At 41.9% G+C, this 18,774-nt stretch overlaps 1 protein-coding gene across 1 annotated transcript in view; it reads left to right on the top strand.

The window, feature by feature from the left end:
• Window positions 1–18,774, top strand: part of LOC146307876 (sodium channel protein type 5 subunit alpha-like) — a 210,498-nt gene that overhangs the window by 155,768 nt on the left and 35,956 nt on the right. Inside the window, exons 20-24 of the mRNA XM_084747390.1 lie at window positions 5,540–5,680; window positions 5,773–5,893; window positions 6,085–6,269; window positions 14,066–14,068; window positions 17,166–17,289. Of these exons, the coding sequence (XP_084603516.1) occupies window positions 5,540–5,680; window positions 5,773–5,893; window positions 6,085–6,269; window positions 14,066–14,068; window positions 17,166–17,289 (574 nt within the window). The remainder of the gene's footprint in view (window positions 1–5,539; window positions 5,681–5,772; window positions 5,894–6,084; window positions 6,270–14,065; window positions 14,069–17,165; window positions 17,290–18,774) is intronic.

Here is an 18,774-nt window from a genome sequence, read left to right on the forward strand (position 1 = left end):
AGGAGCATACAGAAGTTTATAACATGGACAATTTCAATCAAAACATTCATTTTACTCTAAAAAAAAAAAAACCTGCTGCAGGATTATAGGCTCACATGACAGTGGTGCCAGTTATAAAACAGTATGTAAGGTCTAACTTTCTCCATATTTTCTAAACTAAACAACACAAGAAGCTTTGACTTTATTTCAATTCATTCATTTTGTTCTGTTCCCAGGAAAGAAATAATTCTTTTAATATATAATGCCTATAAATCACATTTTGTTTCGGTGTTTTTGTGTCTAAATTGGGGCGTCGTGTGGAGATTTTCACATTCAGAGAGCTCCCACACTGAGGTCTGAAATAAATACTTTTGACAGATATTCTCCTATTAGCAATGTTTATTTTCAGAAATGTTTTTGGCTGCATGCCTTCAGCCACCTGCATACCTGAGAGGCAAATTCAGGGCAACAAAAACCCTCAGGCAGAAGTACATGAAGCGCTTCCTTTGACTTCAGCTTCAGATCTGTGATCCACATATGTGAATACTTTCACTTAAAACTTTTGACACAGAAGAGAGAATCTCAGTTTAATCTGTTAAAGGGATAATTCAGATTTTTTTTAAAAAAAGTGTTTATTTATCCATCAGTGTATGATGTGCGCTGTATTTAAAATATTTTCACTGCTTTTCCTCGCTTTTACTTAAACTGATATTGATTTTGTCTAAAATCTGTTTTGCTGCTGACCCACACACACACCGTGCTACAGCAGGACACCGCGTAGCTTCCTACACCAGTTTCTGACAGGAAACTTAACTTATATCTGCTGTTATATTCGATTATCCCCTCCACCAAACTCAATTCACAAAATCAGTCATTTTACCTTGCAGAATACAGGAGTTGCTGGTCTACCGCTGCCTCAGTTTAATAGTTTGTTTGTGTTATTGTGTGACTCTGATGAACCCAAACTAACCCTTTAAATCACCAAAGACACAATAACCCAAACAAACTAACAAACTGACCAGTAAGTGCTGTTACCTCTGTGAGGTAAAATTACTGTTTTTGCCAGTGGAGTTTGGTGTACCCGTTTGCTTTTGTATTTGTATATTTTGTATGGCAGTTTCTCATGTTTTTGCTTGTTCATACACTTGAACAGGATATACAACATTACAGCACTTAAACTGGTTAATTAATAAACACCAGTTTACTTTGTTTCTCATCTTCCGCGCCTCTCTTCTCTTCTTCTCTCATCCTTTCTCTCCGTCTCTCTCAGTGGTTCAGTGGTTCTTTTCTCGCATTGCAAGCCATTTTCCCAGGGGGCTTTGCTCATGGGGTTTTGTTGTGACGAGAGGGAGCACCGAAAACAGATCATGTTACCGCTCATTCATCACCACCACCCCCCCGCTCCGTGGATGCTGTAGTTCTCTAGATATGTGTGTGTGTGTGTGTGTGCGTGTGTGTGTGGTGATGCTCGGCTGTTTCCAGGACAGCAGCTGCTTCCTCGACTGCCTCAGTTGAACCTGAGTTTAATTCAGCGTTCATGTATGGAAAGTTTTTAATGACCACTGAGCTTTAATGTGACGGACAGATTCATTAATTCACTTTTATCAGATGATCAGAGTAAAACGAAGAGTTGTTGGTGTGGAGTCTGAACATCCAGCTCAAGTTTTCCAGCAACTCATTTTTATCCACATTTTGGTAGATAGAAATGCCAAAATTCAAAAAACCTTCCTCACTTTTGTTAAAAAAAAAAAAAAAAACTTCTGCTCAATGTGTTTTTTTTTTTTGTTTTTGTTTTTTTTTTGCCTTTTTTGAAAAAGAGTTAACAGACTTGATGTGAGGTGGAAAAAAGAAGTGGGTGAGCAAAGAGTAGATTTACTGTGTTGTTCATCCAACTTGAGATCAAACACGATTCATCAATATGTTCAGGTGGTAAGAACAGACTCTGCTGTCGGTACACGATTCATGAATCCCATGTACGATTTTTTATTTTTCTCTTGTTGCTTTGTTTAAGAATGAAAATAAGGCAAAAGTGTCTGAAAGGACTCCTGCTCCACAGCTGAGCTCGTCCTCTGCAAAAAGGAAAAACAAAGCGAGCTCCAGCAGCTCCACCTACTGAATTTGCATAATTAAATTCGACACAACAAGAATGTTTATTAATTTCAGATCCAAATGCAAACGAGCGTGATCAGCTGTCGTTATCCAGAGAACACATCCAGGTACGAATCACAGGTTAATGCCAGGTACAATCCCTGATGATCTGATGATATGAACGTGTGCTGAATGATTATGTCTCTAATAAACATCTATAAATTATTATGTATGACAGCGCGCTCGTTAATCAGTTTTCTTATCCACAATTTCACAGCTGCTCCGAGGATTTGAGCCACCGTTTCTGTCACAAACTTAATTAAACTTTTTCTGTGCTGCACTTTTTGAGAAAGAAACTGGCAAAGTTTGTCGTACAAAGTGAAAGAAATAAAATAAAACATAAATATTCACAGTGATGGTGAGAAAAAATACATGAAAATATAAAACAAACTAAATTAGCCTCCATTCAGTTTAACCACTCTAAAAACTAAATAAGTAAATTCTGTGTCATGTAGTCGACTGTGGCTCAGCTGTGTTTCGCCTTTCTCGTTTCACAGATTGTGTGTGTGTGTGTGTGTGTGTGTGTGTGTGTGTGTGTGTGTGTGTGTGTAGGTGGGAGGGTTGGAGGGATGGCCCACTTCCCCGGGCTAATTGGTACGATCCGCTTAACGAGTTAAACGAGGTGAATTGGGGGATCAGGTGGTCTGATGCTCCAGAAACTGAGACACACACACACACACACACACACACACACACACACACACACACACACACACACACACACACACACACACACAGATGGCTGTCACTGTCATCAAACACATCCGCGACTGATGCATACACACACACACACACACACACACACACACACTTTATCTCTCACTTTGTGTCTCACACATCTTCATCATCATCGTCTCACACACACTTGCTGCTGTGATTTTGCTGGTTTTCAGAGGGGTTTCCCACCCACAACAGCAGGTCTTTGTCCAAAATTGTCACGTATGGAATTCTTTTTAGTCTTTATTTTATTCTTATGAAATAAATAAGTGAGGCAAAGGACTACTTTTATTTATTTCAGGGGATTTTTCTAAATGTATTTCTGATGGTGGAGCTCCAGCTAGCTAACATTAGCAGTTGGTCTGCTGTGTCCACCTGAACATCCTGTAACAACAGGAAACACAACAGCATATTGAGGAAGTAATGTCATCATTTAATGGGACCTTTAAAACTCTGGTGGTTCAACCATCAGTTCAGCCAATGAGACGCTGAGCTGCTGAGTTCTTCTTCACTGACAGACAGATGAAGAGTTAACACAGAAGTTTAAAGATGACACACATGATTTGTGTGTATTTTCATGTATAAACAGGTTAAAGAGCAGAGTGCACTCCTCTGTCGTCACTCCTGTCAGTGATGTGTTATCGGCTATTGGAAAGGAGCAAGGTCATTGGTCGAGCTGTCGGGGCATGTTGCCATGTTAACCAATCAACAGCATTGATCTATTGGTGTTTGGGACGGACTTGCAGCCAATCGGACGCCGGCATTTTGGGATGGTGAAACCAGGCATGTGACGGCTGGACACCGATCAGTAGCACAAATATCACACACATTACCAGCTGGGGTCAATACACACACACACACACACACACACACACACACACACAGACATCAACACACACTTATTCTTTTTTCTTTACAAGTAAATTTACACACGCACTTTGTTAATGTGTCACGTGCAGTGCACACACACACGCGCGCACACACACTGTCTAATGTTTATATTGATTACTCTCCTGCTCATGTACACACACTGAACAGATTTATGTTACGACTAAAAGTGATTTAATTTAACATATTTTGCTTGACAGCGACAAAAGTCAAATTAAAAGTCTACTAAAATAAAATAATTACAGTGTCTTATTTTGAAAGTTTCAAGAGTAAATTGGGATTTTTTTAAATTGGTGTTTATTTGTACAAAGTCATCTAAAAGGTGAATATGACTGCAGCAAATAAGTGTTTATTAATCCAGTGTACACATCCAATACATTGACACTATATGAGACCATTTTCCTCTCTCTCTCTCTCTCTCTCTCTCTCTCTCTCTGTCTCTCTCTCTCTCTCTCTGTCTCTCTCTCTCTCTGTCTCTCTCTCTCTCACACACACACACACACACACAGATCAGATGTTGCTTCCTGATGTCAGGTATTGACCCACTGGCCTGGTTTCCTCTTACACAACCAGAAACTGGGAAGCTGCTGGTTCCAGTTGAGTCGTTACGTAACAACCAACCAGCTGAGGGACCTCCATCCCTCAGGGTGTGTGTGTGTGTGTGTGTGTGTGTGTGTGTGTGTGTGTGTGGTAGATTCAGATACAGTGAGATGATTAACTGACAATCTTTGTTGATCTCTCCCTGAATATCTTTGATTTTTTTTTTGTTTGTGTGTAGTTATTTAATTGTTTTTTGTTTTGTTATTTATTTTTTATAGCGCTATAAAGACAACACTGTAGTATATATAAACTTTTCGATGTGCACAACATGTTCAGCTGGCTGCAGGTTTAAGAATTTAAAATGAACTTTGCAAACAGAGACACACTGGAAGTGAACAGGGGGGACGTTATTTGTTTATCAGCAGCTGTAACAAGTTTTACTCAAACTATAGAAAAAGACGTACAGAACTCGACGTCCTCTGCAGCAGCCGACAGCGAGTCCTGCTGAAGTGCCTCTGAGCAGGAAACAAATCAGTGTGTGTGTGCAGCTCTGAGGCTGTAATCAGAAGACAGATGCAGGAAGCTGCCACCTGATCCACCTGACCTCCACCCCGTCACACACTCACACACACTCACACACACTCACACACACTCAGCTGTGGTTAAACAGAAGCCAATCTGGCTAAGAGCTGCACTCCAACTTAGTGATCAGTTACCAAGAGTCTCAGGCATTATTCATCACACGCTGAATAATCAACCTGCACTGGAAACACTGATACCACACACACACACACACACACACACAGAGAGAGAGAGAGAGGGAGTGTGTGTGTGTGTGTGTGTTGTGGGTTACCTGGAGAATAGAGAACAAGAAGAAGAAACATCTGGGAGGAGGAGAGGAAGGCAGATAGACAGGAGACGAGCAGCGTCTGGTGACTCGTCCCCGTGTTAGATAAAACATGCTAAACTTTTCTTCCAGTGGACAAAACAAGATAAAATGTCCCCTAGTGTGCACCTCTAGTGAACTAAATGTGATAAAATGTCCTCCAGGGTGTCCTCCCAGTGGACAAAACACGATAAGATGTCTTCTAGGGTGCCCTTCTAGTGGACTGAACAAGATAAAATGTCCTCTGTAGATAATTATCTTGTGTTACTGTGTGTCACCAGCTCTCAAACTGATGTTTTGTAACTCATAAAGGTCACACTGACACCCGTCTGTCTCTCTCTGTCTCTCTGTCTCTCTGTCTCTCTGTCTCTGTGTCTCCAGCTGTTGAACCTCTTCCTGGCTCTGCTCCTCAGCAGCTTCAGCTCTGACAACCTGTCGGCTCCAGACGACGACGGCGAGATGAACAACCTGCAGATAGCCATCCACAGGATCACCAGAGGCCTGGCCTGGTGCCGCAGACAGGTACCTGTTTGTCTGTCTGTCTGTTGGACTGTCTCACTGTCAGTAAACCTGTCTCTAAACCTGCTGTCTCCTCGTCTCTCTGTGTGATGCAGGTGGTGGATTTCTTCAACGGGAACCTGAAGCGTCGCCGTCAGAAGCGAAAGGAGGCGAAAGCCATGATGAAGCTCAAACGCCTGAGTACCATCCACACTGAGGCCAACGGAGCAGTCATAGGTGACACACACACACACACACACACACACACACACACACATACACACACACACACACACACACACATACACACACACACAGTTTTTAGGATCAGTTCAGAGATGGATTTCAGTGTAATAACAAGAATGTAATTCTTTAATCCACCTTTACTTCCATCTGTCCGTCTGTCCATGTCTTTGTCTCCGTCCCAGGCCGTCACGTCGAGAAGTACGTGGTGCCGGAGGACGACAGCTACATGACAAACCCCAACCTGACCATCAGCGTCCCCATCGCCCCCGGAGAGTCGGACGTGGAGTTCCCAGAGGAGGAGGAGGAGGAGGAGGAGGGTGATGAGGAGCAGAGCGAGGCCTCCGAGGAAGATGAGGAGAGGGAGGAGGTAAGGACGAGACCTGACACACACACACACACACACACACACACACACACACACACATGCACACACACACACACACACATGCACAACCACTTTTGCACCTGCATCTGACGTAAACAAGCTCAGGTGTGTGTGTGAGTCAGCTGTTGTTCCCCCTGAGGTTACCATCTGACGGCTGTCTGTCTGTCCTCTTGTCTGTCTGTGTGTGTGAACCCCGACATCATACATAAAGCAGGGGTCTGAGACTGTGGGCCTCCACTCAGACAAAGCTTGGATTAAGGTAGGTCTGTCCCCGCCTGAGACTTTTTTAGTCGAATCAGATGCGGGCGTCCAATACGGCTATTTAACGATTTGTTTAGTGCACGACACTAATCTCCCATATCAGCCTACATGAGTATGTCTTACCAGTTAAACTCACATTTTAACACCTGTCTTTGTCATGTGATGAGAAAATATCTTATTTTCACACAGTCAGAGAAAGTAAAAAACAAAACAACAAAACAAAACAAGCGTCAGCTGTCCTGCGAGCGCCGCGGTGCGCTCTGGTGAAGCGTCCTACTTTCTTTCTTTCTTTTGACAAAAGCAGCTCTTTTGAGAGTAAAGGTTGCAGACCTCTGCTTTAACCAAACCACATTCAACCTTTATTTTTTTTTACTTCCACTCACTGAGGCTCCCCTGAGGAGGAGACCCTCCTCCCACTCTGAAAACCTCTGCATCAAAAGAAAAAGGAAAACCCCCAAAAAGCATCATTTGACCACTGCAACATATTCAGAATATTTCAGCCCATGTAAACAGACGGCGTCTCTCTGTTTCTATAAACAGTGTCTTTGTAATGGCTCAATTCAAAGCACACACACACACACACACACACACAGTAAGAGGGTCCCTCAGATAGAATTGGAGGCCTCGGGCAGTGCATTATGGTCCGGCATTTTTCTCACTCTGCGACGCTGCTTGTGTGATGTGTTTGTGCTAAAAGGGTGTATATTTATGTGCATGTGTGTGTGTGTTTTGTGAGTAAAGAGTATGAGTTAATACATGTGTATGTATGTGTGTGTATGTGTGTGTGTGTGTGTCTGTGTGTGTGTGTGTGTGTGTGTGTGTGTCTGTGTGTGTGTGTTTGTGTGCCTCCTGTCTCTCTTCATCTACTCACAGAACAAAAGTCCAACTGAGCCGCAGACACCTTGTATGTGTTTGTGTGTCTCTGTGTGTGTTCTTTGTAAGAGTGTCGCATTTTTCAAACAGTCTAGTATCTCCCAAAACTCAAAGAGCTAAAATGTGTGTGTGTGTGTGTGTGTGTGTGTGTGTGTGTGTGTGTGTGTGTGTGTGTGTGTGTTGAGGCAGCAGGAGGAGGAGAAGAAGAGGGAGAGGAGATGTTTAGTTGTTTCCTCTCTCTTCTCTTTGTATCTAACATGAAATGACAGATTTGTGTCGTGCTCTGTGTGTATATGTGTGTATGCATGTACGTGTGTGTGTGTGTGTGTGTGTGTGTGTGTATGCATGTGTGTGTGTATGTGTATGTGTGTGTGTGTGTGTGTGTGTGTGTGTGTGTGTGTGTGTGTGCGTTTGTGTGTGTGTGTGTGTACACACCTGTGCTGACTCAGTTCATCATCACCTCTCCTCTTTAATCATGTTGTGCACCTGTTCCCTCTCTCTCTCTCTCTCTCTCTCCCCCTCTCTTCCTCGATGTCCCTCTATCACAGTGGTTCCCAACCTGTGGGTCGAGACCCCTCAGGGGTGTCACGAAATAAATTTAAATGTGTCTGAAAATAAGAAAATTGGTCACAATGAGCTGTGAACCTGATTTGTCTTTTTTAGGGCCTGAAAAGTTAAATTAACTTTTACTTTCCTTTCAGAGAATTTTTGAATATTTTGAGTTTCTAAAAATTCAAAGCTTTAAGTTTATCTAATAAAGAAAATCTCAACAAAAGATCAGTAGTCGGTTTAACTTTTTCAAAGCTGAAGAGTCTGAGTTGAAAACTCCAAAATCTGTTTGAAACTCTTTTGTTTTTACAGTGCACCTCTAGAGGGTCATAAGTGATGATTCAAAGGGATTATCTTTATATTTTTATGTATTTTAAGAAATTGTTATTTTCTATTTAAACTTGACAAAGTTAACCAAATTTAGGCCCTAAATGAAAAATTTATTTTAACTCAAATAATTAAAAGAAATTCCCTCGTCATGTATTATCAAAAGATGACTCGTGTGTGCCAAGCCTTGTGTGCGTTATAAAGAAAAATGTAAGAAAAAGAAAAAAGAATGTTACAGTTGCCCCGGGTCTCCCCTATAGTTCTACAAACAAGCTGATCTATTGTGCTCCGTTCTAGCTGCAGTCCATCTGTGTGTGCATGGTGCAGTATCCACTTAGCCATGAGGTGAAACATGCAAATGCAATGAGAGCTGCAGAACACACACACACACACACACACACACACACACACACACACACACACACACACACACACACACACTGCAACACACACTGACCTAATGTGAAAGGGCAGCGTAAATAGAACAAAACTCAAGAGCATATTTTTCTCCCAAAATGGCTGTTGTCGAGTCAGAGAGACGAAGAGAGAGAGAGAGGGAGTGTGTGTGCGTGCATGTGTATGTGTGCATGTGTGTGTGCATGTGTGTGTGCATGAGAGAGAGAGAAGGAGAGAGAGAGAGAGAGATGGGAGGGTCAGGACAACAGAGAGGGAGTCAGAGAGCATCACTGCTTTCACAACTCTTTAGCATCAAGCTTTGTTTCCAGGGTGTGTGTGTGTGTGTGTGTGTGTGTGTGTGTGTGTGTGTGTGTGTGTGTGTGTGTGTGTGTGTGTGTGTGTGTGCGCTGCAGCTCGGGCTGTTTCCTCTCTCTCCCTCTGTAACATCTCACTTACTTCATTTCTTGTGCTCTTAATTGAGTTGAACATTCGACACAGAATTAAAAGAGGAGAGGAGTGGACCCACGTTGACCCGTGATTTCTCTCCCGTCCTCCTTCATGTTGTTCGTGTTCCACATCACTGGTCTTTAATTCACCCCCTCATTTTCTTTATTTCACCTCAGATCCCCCTGATTTCCTCCCAGCTCACTGTGGATGTTTGGAAACTGTGAACTGAACTATGTTGAGTAACAGTCAGTGAACTTTTCCTGAACCCCCGGAACAATTTAACCAGTCCACCTTAAATGTAAAATAGTTAACATGAAGTGATCTTGATGGATGGATAGTTTAGAGGAAATCTGACACTGTTTCTAGAAATTTCATCACGTGCGTTCACGTAGACAACCAGCAGCGGAGTGAAGCGAACTGTTCATAACGCGGCCGCTTGTCTACACGTGTTACTGCAAAACACCAGTAGGGGGCACAACAGAGAACTCAGACCATAAACCACATAAAACTTTCCACCATTGTTGTTGCTGGTGACGTAACTCCTGACCTCTGACCCTGTCACTGCATCCTGCCCCTATCGGTCATGTGTGCATTGCATCTTGCTTTACACGAGGCAGACGTCACATGTACGCAATCGTGTAATTAAAGCAAGCATGTCTCCGCCCTTATCTCTCTCGAGACGAAGCAGTCGAGACCGAAACTCAGAAACTCAATACTGCAAATTCAACTCTACAAAAGAAATAAAATAAATAAATTAAAATAAAAAGTTTGCAGGAGAGACGCCATATTGTTCATGTTTTTGTTTGTGTTGTCTGCTAATTATTATTTTTAATGACGTATTATTTTGAAATACATCGCAATGACAAAAGACGAGTCTAATCTATAAATACATATATTACATGCTCATATTTGTGTAACCTTTAATATGATAAATACCATCTAATCTTTTATAACATCTGATGTGATGCTGCTCGTCGCTGACTAACACTGTAACTGCAGAAAGAATAAATAACTTTTTACTACTTTTACACACACAGGCATTTTTACCGTGAGAAACAGACATGGCTGCTCTGTTTTTTGTTAAATACGTAATATTTTGACGTCTGAATTATTCATGCGGATGTTGTTCTCGGCGAGGCTCCTCGCTGGTTCAGCAACACGGATGTGAAATCGTTTTTTTATTATTTCAAACAATATGTGTTAGCCGGTGTGTGACCCAGATAGGAGGGTAAATAATGTACTGTGGTGACGGTGCTGCTGACACCTGAACAAGGTTAGTCAGCAGCTTGGTCCAGGTACAGCTCCCTCCCTCTGTGTCTCTCTGTGTCTCTGTGTCTCTCTGTGTCTCTCTGTGTCTCTCTGTGTCTCTCTGTATGTCTCTGTGTGTCTCTGTGTGTCTCTGTGTCTCTCTGTGTCTCTGTGTCTCTGTGTCTCTCTGTGTGTCTCTGTGTGTCTCTGTGTCTCTCTGTGTGTCTCTCTGTGTGTCTCTGTGTCTCTCTGTGTGTCTCTGTGTGTCTCTGTGTGTCTCTGTGTCTCCCTCTGTGTCTCTCTGTGTGTCTCTGTGTCTCTCTGTGTGTCTCTGTGTGTCTCTGTGTGTCTCTGTGTCTCTCTGTGTCTCTGTGTCTCTGTGTCTCTCTGTGTCTCTGTGTCTCTCTGTGTCTCTGTGTGTCTCTGTGTCTCTGTGGTTCGAGGTCCAGCTGATTGTGCAGCTTCACCTCCGTCCTGCTGCTCAACACAACCTCAGCGTCGGTCTGCTGCCTGGCTCAAAGGCAGCTGTGTCGCTCAGCGCCATCTTTGTTAACTTCTACATCACCTGCTGAACACACTGTAAAAGAGACAGAAAAGACGGCGGTGGACAGGCAGGGACAGAATATGTCAGAGCGATGCAGCAGCTGTCTGTCAGCTCTCAGGTTGCAGGTCACTGATATCTGTTTGTTTTGCTTCAGTGCAGGAATAAATCCTCGTCTAACACCAACATATTAAACACCGAGTCCAGGTTTATTTATAGCTCCGTCCCTCCCTCTCTCTCTTTTCTTTAAGTCAGTTCAGAGTAGAGATGCTGAAATTCAGATTTACTGTCCACACCAGACATGTCCACGACGTCTGTCCCATTTCAACCAGTGATCAATCTGACAATAATTTTTCCACTAATCAATCGGCTGTTTGATCCATGAAATGTCAGAAAATGTTGATCGAAGTCTAAGATGACGTAAAGAAACCAGCAAATATTCACATTTAAGAAGCTGAAATCAGAATTTTGACTTTTTTGCTTAAAAACTCTCACATGTGACGTAGCAGCTAAGCTAACAGTGATGCTAACCTCCGCCACAGGATGCACAGTCATTCATTCTGTCTTGTTATCTCGCCCAGCTGTAATTTCTTGTCCCCCCCCCCCCCTTCTCTGCTCCGTCTCCGTATCTCTCCCCACATCTCTCCACTCCCCCTCTGTTGTATGTAATTTATTTTCAGTGCACAAACAGCTTCACTGTAAATAGAAGCTGTTAAGCTGCTCCAGCACTCTGTTTTAATAGACCCCCGTGTTTGGTTATGTAATGATTAAATAGCTGACCTGCGCTTTAATGGCGTCATAAATCACCGAAGGTGGTTTTACCGTCTCATAAAGCGTGAATCAGCTGCTGGAGGTGGACACGGTCAATCGCCAAGGTCAGAGGTCACACAGGAGTGTTTACAGTGGCAGTCATTAAAAAGTTGCCCTTCATATATTCATGCTGTGACTGTAGAAAAATCACACAATCTTAAAATCTGTCAAAGTCTTTTATTCAGATCATTTAAAGAACATTTTTAGATAATTGGTATTTAATATCTTTCTTTCTAAAAGGTTAAAAAGTTTGAAGATCTTTGTCTTTTTCTTGTTTATCATTTAATTTAGTTACTTTAGGTTTAAACAGGTTCTCTACAAGGAGAACCTTGCAGGAACCAAGCTTGAGGAGTAACAGATTACATGTAACAGGATTATTTAATCTGGACTTGCTGTTTTCCTTTACAATTAAAGATAAAAAAAAAAAATATGTAATCAGATTACAAATACATTTAGTAAAAATGGGATTATTACTAGGATAATAATTTTAACATAACAAACAAATTTCTACACATGCATTATCCTGGCCTCTAATGAAAACATGCTTCACACAATTTCAGCATTTTTTCATCTTTAAATCAGTCGATCAATAAATTGAGCAAAGGAATTGACAACTGGACAAACTAATAAACCAACAACAAACAGAGCTGCAAAGATTAATCTGTTGTTATTTGACTATTAAATTAATCTGCATCCAATGAAAAGTTTTTTAAGAAGTCAAAATTCTCTGATTTCAGCTTCTTAAATGTGAATATTTTCTGGCATAAACTGTACGTAACTGTCAGTAAACTGAAGGTCTGTGAGTTGTGGACAAAACAAGACATCAGAGGACGTCATCTTGGACGTTTTATGGACCAAACAAGTAATTGATTAGTGGAGAAATTATTGTCAGTTTGATCAGTAGCTGAAAAATGGATCCAAACATGTGAAAACAGGTGGAGCGCACGGACATTTGTGTGTGTGTGTGTGTGTGTGTGTGTGTGTGTGTGTGTGTGTGTGTGTGTGTGTGTGTGTGTGTGTGTGTGTGTGTGTGTGTGTGTGTGTGTGTGTGTCACTTCTGCCCCAGACCCTTCAAAGTTTAACTACAGTCATGAATGCTCAGTTATAAACAGCTCGTGTGTTTGTGACTTTATTTTCCTGCATGTTTGCCAGGTGTACTCTGTCTACAGCTGCTGTGTGTGTGTGTGTGTGTGTGTGTGTGTGTGTGTGTGTGTGTGTGTGTGTGTGTGTGTGTGTGTGTGTGTGTGTGTCAGCTGCCCTGGAATGGCAGCTTGTAAAACTGCCCCCCCCACCCCCTCGGTGGTCCTAACGCCTCCACAGTCTGTAGCTGATCCACCTCTGACTCCTGCAGGGTTCAGGACCCGGCTAACAGGTGTCCAGGTGCTGTCTGCAGGTGGCGGGAGACGGACAACGCAGCTCGGCTTTGATTTCTCTGCTCTGCTGTAGAACAGTCGACATCAAAACGTTCTCCTGTGACCGTCCTCCTGCAGAACAAACCACAGCCTGCAGGGTTGGAGATATATCAGAGACACACTGCAGTTTATTCTACAGTGCAGTAATAAGACATAACAAGCTGCATTTTGTATTCAGTTAGACACAAACAGAACTGAACTGTAAACTAAAGTGCTGCACAGTTACTGTTCAATGTGTCCTTACTTACCCTCTAAGAACGCACACAAGGGAGGCGACACCTGTTAGAGGGGCGGCGTAGCACAAATCTAATATCATCAGAAATGACAGGAAATTAATCTGATTATTCTATAAATGTTACTTAACCACAGAAGGTCATAGTTTATCTACTTCCTCTGTGGTTTGTGATTTATTTTCAATGTTGTGTAATATTCATTAAACTAGCTACTAACAGAAGCTACTTAAAATCCAGATTAAACTGCGTTTATTCATGAGTGAAACAGGAAAGGCAGGCAGGACATAGTGTTGGGAGGAATTGATTTGAACGTTAAAAAATGCCCTGCTGCTAACTCATGAATCTCAGCTCTGTTCTGCCAAAAGTTGAAGATTGATTGATGGGTGAATATCATGATATTATTGGTTGATTAAGGCCTACATCAGCATGTTTGTTTGTTTGTTTTACAGGGAGAAAAAGCTTGAATTTTGATTTAAGAACACAGAAATTATGGATGAATTGTTAAATCGGTGCACAATATGACACAGGATGTGATCTTAAAGGGTTTTCATTTAATCGCAAATTTAAATACTATTTTTACCACTAACCAAATATTACAAACCAAATGTGTTTGTAGAAATATTAACACAAGCTCTAGTCTGCCCAACTGAAACCAGTCACATCCTGTTATTTAGCGTTGAGGAAGTTTATCTTCGTCTGCTCACATCTCACAAAATTTGGGCAACTCTGCACATCTGCATCGTCGTCTTTCTCATTTTGTTTGCCTCTCTTCATCTTGTGTGTTTTCCTTCCTCTCAGTCTGCTCTGGAGATAAAATATGACTCATTTCTGTGTTTGTTAGCACAAAAAAACATACAGAACGTCCGACTGCAGAGACGGAGCGTGCGTCCTCGTTAGCCGTGTGCGCGTCATTCTTCCTGCCCAGTGAAGACGAACACGCAGCGCGCTTCACTCTCACACTGAATGAATGAAATGTCTGCTGTCACCGAGGCGGCTGTGAGCTGAACTACCAGACAGGAGCACGTAAATACACGCTGTGGTTTTCTGCTCTGAGCTTTCCAGTGTTTAATGAGTGTTTAAAGGCCAAAAGCACCGAGTAAACATTGATTCATGGAATTTACAGCCACATTTAAGCCACATTAAGAGTGTGTGAGTGTGCGTGTGTGTGTGTGTGTCCCTTGCTCTTATCTTCCTCAATAATGTATTAAGTATTAATAGAAAACACACACACACACACACGCACACACACACACACGCAGGAATGATAAGTAGGTGCAGGATGTGGTTTCAGTGTCTGTCACTGTAAAGATGACGGACATGCCAGTCCGCTTACAACAAATGCACTTTACTGACACACACACACACACACACACACACACACACAGATGAAGACATCCATCACAGCTTATAGACCCACTTCCTGCTTCAACTTTGACCTACTGTACTGTCGCTGTGTGCACACTTTTCCTGTGCAGTGAGGGATTATTACCAACATTTCAGGTGCGCTCTCCCCCAAATAAAGTGGGTTAGTTAATTTTGGATAAACTGTTTGGCCCGTTCTCACCCCCAACATGTCAAATACCAAATCTGACAGTTTTGTCAGTGACCCGATGCCTCAGACACTGCAGCTACATACAGAGACCTTATTGTTCCAGAAGACTTGAAAATCATTTTCAACTTGTATTTGATTGATTACAGTACAGAGAGAAGATTGTTTTTGTGAACAACTTTTTATTAGTTCATGTTGACAGAATAAACAGAAAACAAGTGCACATATACTGATACATTTTTTAAATAATCAAGATAAAATAAGATAAACTACAACGAGGAAATTTCCGTGTTACAGCGGCTGTTACAGTGGATGGAGGAGGATTTATCGTACAAGAATATGTATTACAGCATTGCACTAAGTAAGACAGGTGAATGAGTAATGTAACATAATGAAAAGTTCAATTAATTCAGATATCATGCATATACACAAAAGTACTTAGTGTGCAGATAATATACAAACATGCATATCCATATATACCTTAATATAAACCCTGTCTTTCTGTGAAACTTTGTGGATTAAAAAACTAAACCTGACCTTCAGTCGGCATGAGGGTGAGCAGATAATGACTGAACTTTCATTTTTGGGTGAACTATCCTTTTAATTAAAATTGTACTCAGTGCTCAACTATGATTTGAGTGTAACTAAGTAGATTATATTGTGTAATCCATTCTTAAGTCCAGGTAAAGGTACAAAAATGAAAATCTACTCAAACTTGTAGTTACTTCCACCTCTGCATCAGCATTAGTTGACCAAACTACTGACAGAAATGATGCACAAAACTGTGAAAATGCAGTTGGACCCTTTGATAAACCTCTTTAAATCTCATTCTTTGACTTTGATAAAAGTAATCAGATTACACGTGATTTATTACTCAACAGGCCCTGAATGTGTTTCACTGCCTTCAGCTCCTCTCTGGCTGCACAATAGAAACAGCTTATGAATAGAAATACATTTAAACCCCTCATTATGGACGTCAACTGTCAGGAGGTTTCAGCCCAAGGCTGCCGCGTGTGTGTGTGTGCGTCGGTTACATTATCCAGTTTTTGTGTGTCTCTTTTCACGTGTAAGTGTGTGTCAGAGATTAGGTGTGTATTCATGTCCATTTGGCTTCACCTTTTGTGTGTGTGTGTGTGTGTGTGTGTGTGTGTGTGTGTGTGTCCAAGGCTGGCATTCGTCACAGCGGCCGCTCTCTGTTCCCAGACTCTGAATGTATTCATGAGTTAGCTGTTGACTCAGGTAGTTAGTTCACCTGTCCACACACACACACACACACACACACACACACACACACACCCCTGCTGTGTCTTTGTCCAGACATTCAACATTCAACGTGCCAAATTTCCCTCCTCAGCCCTCAGCAGAAAACCTGTCCCCTATCCCTCCATCTCCCTCGTCCCTTTGTAAAGTTAAACTCCCATGATGCTTAGCAAACGGGGATCTTTGAAGTCAGCTGGGATGAGGTGAGGGTGGGGGTGGGGGGGATTTCCTGACGCCTGGTTTTGTCCAGATCTCAGCGTCAAAGCGAACAGACGGCAGTTTTCTTGGCGGTGCGAGGGAGAGTTTGGAAGGTGACGCCTCTCTGTTTTCTCAGCCAGGATTCCTGTCAGTTATGTAACATGAAATCTGACTCATTCAGCTCTGAATGCAGCAAAATGATGCTGATGATCACACCACAACCACAAAACATACTTTATTCAAGTAGAACATACTCTTACTACAACTAATACATGTTATAAAACCACCAGTGAACTGATATTACTAACAACGTTTTTTACTTTTACGTCGTCTCATCTTGTTATGTCTTTTTCAGCATTTTTGTCTCGCTATATTTTATGTGTTTTTTTATCTTATTACGTAGTTTTACAATGTTGCATCTTATGTCTTATGTCGTTTCATCTTGTTACATCTTTTAAGTTGTTCTTGTCTCGTTGCATCTTTTTTGTTGTGTTGTGTCATTTTTGGTGTTTTTGTCTTGTGATATCTTTGGTTTTTTTATCTTGTTGGCTCTTATGTTGTTTTCATCTTGTTACGATGTTTCTGATTTGTTGCATCTTTCACGTTAAATCTTTTGTATCATTTACGTCTTGTTACGTCATGATACCGGCAGTCGATGGACTTCCTGAGTTATTGCTTTCCTCAGATTGATTGATTAACATTCGTCAGTCAGAGAAGGATGTGGTGGAGTCATTTTTGTGGTTCTGATTGGTTGTTTCCTGCTGTTTTATTCAGCAGAAAGATGATATCAGCCTATCAGAGGGCAGCACGGTGGACCTGAGGAAGCCTGGAGAGGAGGAGGACGAGTATTCAGAGATGGCTGAAGAGGCCATGGACCCCGACAACTGCTTCCCAGACAGTAAGCGCACACACACACACACACACACACACACACACACTGTTGGTCATACTAAACAAGTATGTTTAAAGCTTTAATCTGTGGTCTGGAAACTTTAAAAAAAATATTTTTATTGTGCAGTCGCTTCCATGTCTGCATGAGTGAGTGCATGCATACGTGCATGATCAACAGACCTGCATCTAATCTAGCCTAATTTTTTTTGTGCACATTTATGACTTCTGAAGGACCTCTGAGAGTCACGGTTTTTGAAAAACTTTTTTTTTATGGCTCCACGCCGGCGACAGCTGTGGCTACAGGCATTATGTTTCATGTCATCACATTCTTGTGAACAAATTGAGGGAATTTCTGCAGACATGGTTTGGTTTGTTTTTAACGTGAAAACATTTTTTAGATGGTTCAGACTTTTGGACCAATTATAGGAACTTATGACAGGATATTGTCAGAGCTGGAAGACGGAAAAACAATGCTGGGGACTTAATAATGTTAATGCAATACATTTTGACAAATTATTTAATGCACCAACCCACCTTAAAATCTAATTTTGCTAACAAAGATAGTATTTTAAAGCCTGCGGAAAAAAAAAAAATTCTTCTAAACACATTTTACATGTCAGAACATAGTTGCTGAAAACGTGAAAACACTGAGAACTATGTAGCACTGGAGTGTGGAGTTGGACTTTTAAACTGTATATTCGCAATTTCTGTGTTCAGAATTTTTTGGGCGGATCTGAAACTTGGCTCGGTGACGTCATAGTCATGCAATCACTCCAAAAAGAAAATAGTTCCTACATGAAACTGCTCACAACAAGGTCTGTGAATCATCTTGAGTGACTGGTTCAGGATATCTGGAGAGAGACGTTGCTTTTTTTGTGCTCTGAGCTCCACAGGACTAATGCCACCAAGTTCTATTATATTGGAGAGAAGACAGATATCTCTACAGCTGATATCTCCAAAACGATGCAGCTGACACCAAAACGTACATAAGAAATATCACTGCAGACCAGAGGAAAGATGTGCATTTTTGATTTTGGGTTGAACTGTCCTTTTAAAATCAACTTGAATCGTGAGTGAGCAGGTTGACAGAGAAATCTGTTCGTATTTTGAAGCTTTAACCTTCAGTTTCACATTGTTTCCAGTAAGCGTGAGCCCGCCCCATCGCCCGCTCGCCCCAATACTTTCATGATGAGATTTATGATCCCGTACCCACTAACCCAGGTGAAATGCAAACACCTTGCTTCCTTCCTGACTCAGCTTGTTTTTCCTCCTGGAACACAGACATTTGTCTTAGACCCAGTTCAGCACAGCTAGCATGACCACAACACAGAGGCACAGGAGAGGAGGGAAGGCTGGGGGAACACTGGAGGAACATTTGGCTGACGACAGTAAACAAAGTCCCTAAAGAGCTGAGATACCCTGTGACGTGGTGTCTGTAACTGGTGGCCAAAGAACCGCAAGTACAAGAGGACAGTTATATCAGGCGCTATGC

Source organism: Lutjanus erythropterus, chromosome 21, assembly GCF_056507025.1.
Source record: "Lutjanus erythropterus isolate fLutEry1 chromosome 21, fLutEry1.hap2, whole genome shotgun sequence".
NCBI lineage: Eukaryota > Metazoa > Chordata > Actinopteri > Lutjaniformes > Lutjanidae > Lutjanus > Lutjanus erythropterus.